General features: G+C 44.4%; 1 protein-coding gene across 1 annotated transcript; it reads right to left on the reverse strand.

Moving 5' to 3' along the window:
• Nucleotides 1-307: 307 nt before the first annotated feature.
• cxcr4b (chemokine (C-X-C motif), receptor 4b) lies at nt 308-2,301 on the reverse strand. Its single transcript, XM_083681330.1, has 2 exons — nt 2,203-2,301; nt 308-1,952 (listed from the first exon to the last, which is right to left on the reverse strand). Exons 1-2 carry the CDS (start codon nt 2,215-2,217, stop codon nt 852-854), a joined length of 1,116 nt encoding a protein of 371 aa, XP_083537456.1. The 5' UTR covers nt 2,218-2,301; the 3' UTR covers nt 308-851.
• Between the last annotated feature and the right edge of the window lie 1,647 nt (nt 2,302-3,948).

The following is a 3,948-nucleotide window of genomic DNA, read 5'->3' on the forward strand; positions in this document are numbered from 1 at the left end:
CGAGAATAATAGAACTAAACACATTATTTTTACTCTCTCTAGAAGCCATATGGGTGCCCATACTAACTCAGGCTCTGAGCTTTTGTACCACGGCAGCTTAAGATGTAAAAGTGCACAGATGTCCTTGCAATTACAGAGCCTCTTTGGCCAGTCCTCCTCCTCCTCCTCAGTCAGATCAGGTGGAGGCATTTGTGTTTAGAGACAGGACACACCTCCCCCTCCTCCCAGACCTCACCCTTCCCCCGAGGGGGAGGGCACTTTGAAAGAAAATGTTGAGGAGAAATGAAAACCACACAGTCATTACATGTCACATTAAGAATTTATTCAAAAAACACCTTTACAAAACAGCAATAGCTTTAAAAGGATATGAACTTGTAAAAAATAATAACAAAACTTTCAGTGTGAGCGACGGCAATAAATAATAGCTTCTTAGATGACCACACAACTTAAGTGCGAACACACAAAGGAAAACAACTATATACAAATATTTGAAAGAAAACAGCTACTATCTCTAAGCAAGTATGAAGAAGTATTGCATGTCCCGTGTCATTCAAAGTAGAACAATGCAACCATATGCCAGGAGATGTGTCTCTGTTGGAGTTGCAGGGCTGCTATATACACTCAACCAGTCAATGGACATTAAATGGACAGGCTCTGCCTGCTGCTTAAATCTGCTTTGTACATTAAAGGCTTTTACAAACAAAACCCAAAAGACTAACGCAAGTAGAAACTTTTAGAAAACAACAATAAAATGTATAAAAAGGTTTTACATCTGTACAAAATGTAGTTAGTCCAGCTTAAGTTTTTTTTCTTGAGGATAATTAGCCACAGGCACTGACAGTGATTATCTGTTAACTGGACAGGACACTTGAGGACTCGGACTCAGTGGACACAGATGAAATGTGTCCTCTCTTTTTTGTCAATATCTTATGACTGGATTTACTGCTTAGGGTCAGAGCGCTCCGGGCGGACGTCTTGAACTTCACGCCCAGGAAGGCGTAGAGGATGGGGTTGAGGCAGCAGTGGAAGAAAGCCAGGGCCTCTGTGATGGAGATCCACTTCTGAACGCTCTGCTCCAGTTCACAGCTTTGGGGGATCACTTTGAGCATCATCAGGGTGTACACGAAGATGCCCACACAGTAGGGCAGCCAGCAGCAGAAGAAGCACAGGATGAGGATGACTGTGGTCTTCAGAGCCTTCCTCTTTAACGCCTGGCCCTTGGAGCCCTGGGACAGCTTGGTGATGATGATACAGTAGCAGATGAGGATGACGAGACCTGGCAGGACGAAGCCCACCAGAATGTGCTGGAAGTGGAATACACTTATCCAGATAGTGCTGGACTCCTGGGGGTAGATACGCTGGCATATGGTTCTGGAGCTCGGCTCTACCCCCTCGGCCATGGAGAACAGCAGGTCAGCGCTGTTGTCCTTGGTGAACACCTTGGCGAACACCAGGTCAGGCACGGTGAGCAGGGCAGCGGGCAGCCATACACCCACATAGATCACTTTCTCCGCCAGAAGCTTCCTGGTGGCTTGGCTGTTGGTGGCACGCACCACTGCCAGGTATCTGTCCAGGCTGATGAATGCCAGGATCAGCACGCTGCTGTACAGGTTGACAGTGTAGATCATGTGCACAGCCACGCAAAGGAAGTGGCCAAAATACCAACTGCTGGCCCCTTCTACGGCCCAGAAGGGGAGAGTGAGGACGAACAGGAGGTCAGCCACGGAGAGATGAAGCCTGTATTTGTCCGTCATCGTTCGGACCTTTTTCTGGTAGCCCATGACAATCACTACCAGCCCGTTGCCAATAATTCCCAAAATGAAGATTATTCCATAAACTATCGGTAGGAAGATCTTGTGAAAATCATTGCTGGCACAATTATTGATCCCATCAAGATCCATGTCAAAATCCCCTGATATATCAGAGTCGTTGTCGAAGTCAAACACTATGTGCTGCAAAAAAGAAAAGACAAAGTAAAGTTAGTTGGAGGTCAGGCTATTAAACAAAAACTGCGTAAAAAGACCTAATCGCAGAATTGTATCTTAGGATCTACGATATTATGTTAATTCAATATTTAATAATAATAACAGGTTTAAAAATATTGCAGAATGGATAGGATGCACTTTGACTATGTTCTAACTTTAAAACAATGATATTTTCATTTGACTATATAAATAAATAAAACAGAATTGTTAGACTCACCTCAAAGTAAGACATCGTGGACACGCACTGAATTTCTCCTCTCAGGTGTTGTTTACAAGCTAAACACGCAACCAGTGTGGTAAGTAACCAGTAAGCAGTCACCAGTAACCAGTAAGCAGTGTTTGGAAAAGGTCCGACTTTTTAAATACTCCAGCGCTGCGCGAGACCCTCCCAGAGGAGGAGCCCTGGGTCGCGTGTATCACCATGCAGCCTCAAAGGATGCCGACGCCTTCATAGACTGCGCGCGCGCGTGTGTGTGTGTGTGTGTGTGTGTGTGTGTGTGTGTGTGTGTGTGTGCGTGTGCGTGTGCGTGTGCGTGTGTGTGTGTGTGTGTGTGTGTGTGGGCGCGCGTTCCTGCGTAGAAGCCAGGCCTAATTGTTAATTCCATCATTGCTGGTATTTCAATCTTAAGGATAACTGTTATTAGTCATGTGTGTATGATCAGTGGTTGAGACCGGTGTGAAACCGCACTTCATACAAATAAACTTGATTTGAGAAAGTTGTCTGTCGCCAGGTAGGCTACATGGATGGCTATGCGCTTTAAACAAATACAAAAATAATCATAGACTATCGGCAGCGAGTGCTCTGAAGTCAAGTGGAGTCGGGCTATAACCTATGAAGAAGAATACGAAGGATTTCCCTCTTTAGTTACAGTTACTATCTTAGTCTATAGCTCCTGTTAAAACACTGAATTTTCAACATGGAGCGATACGTGTCGTGTAAGCTGGTCTTTTTGGTCTCCACCAGCATATTTCTCCCACTGTAAATTACCCACCGCTCCTCTCATTGGGGAGCACGTTGAGTGGGGATGCTGTCAGGCATTTACTGTGGTGTGATGTGTTTGATACTAGTTTTCACCAAACCAGTCTCGACTCTCTTAACAAGCTGTCACTTTTGTAAGTACTGTTATGTCTGCACTCTACGTGTGCTGAGTGACTCTCAAGACTTGAAAAGAATCGCACTCTGTCTTGTGTGAGCTGAGATAGATCACAGTCTTCTAGTAAGTAGACTCTCATTCTCCCCAACCCCCTCTGACCACACTACTCTCACCATCTCTGATTTCATTCTCGGTAAGGCTTATGGGTGATGACAACGGCAGGTCATGAAAAACTCCACCTTCTTTACTAAGATCTAGAATGGAAAAAAAAAACTGCCCTCTCTGTAACCGAATAGCTGTTGTGTGGCTTGCAACGGTTCTCTTCATCCTTTGAAATGTGATATCACTGATTGATTGAATGAATCCATCCACATCATCTGCAGTTCCATTTATTTTTGTAGCGCTGTAGTGATTTTAACCTCAACCTTTCCCATCAGTCACACGAGGCAGAATAGCAGTTGGTATAGAAAAGCAAGCAGTAATATTCAGAATGCTTTTCCTTACCTTTAATGGTTTAGGATCATTTTTATTCGTAATAATTTATAAACCACTTAGAAGTAGTGTTCATATAGGCCGACTATGACCAAACAGTATTTATAGAAATGTGTAAACCTTTATAAGCATATAATGGCTTACTCTTGTTTGTGCTCTTATGTGCTTTGACTGGTAGTATTCTGGTGGTGGTTCCTGGACTCCTGGGGAGAGGGGCTGGAGGAAAGAGAATGCCCACTGTATGGGAACAGATTTGGTATACTCCTATCAAAGTCTGCCGGTGGCAAATAGTTGCCGCATCTCTTTGAACTCCAAAGCTGTGGTTGAACTGTGTGAGGATGGGTTAGGAGTGGAGTCTTTTACCCTGCAAACGTGTT

The sequence above is a fragment of the Argentina silus genome (genome assembly GCF_951799395.1).
Source record: "Argentina silus genome assembly, chromosome: 12".
In the NCBI taxonomy this organism is placed as follows: Eukaryota; Metazoa; Chordata; class Actinopteri; order Argentiniformes; family Argentinidae; genus Argentina; species Argentina silus.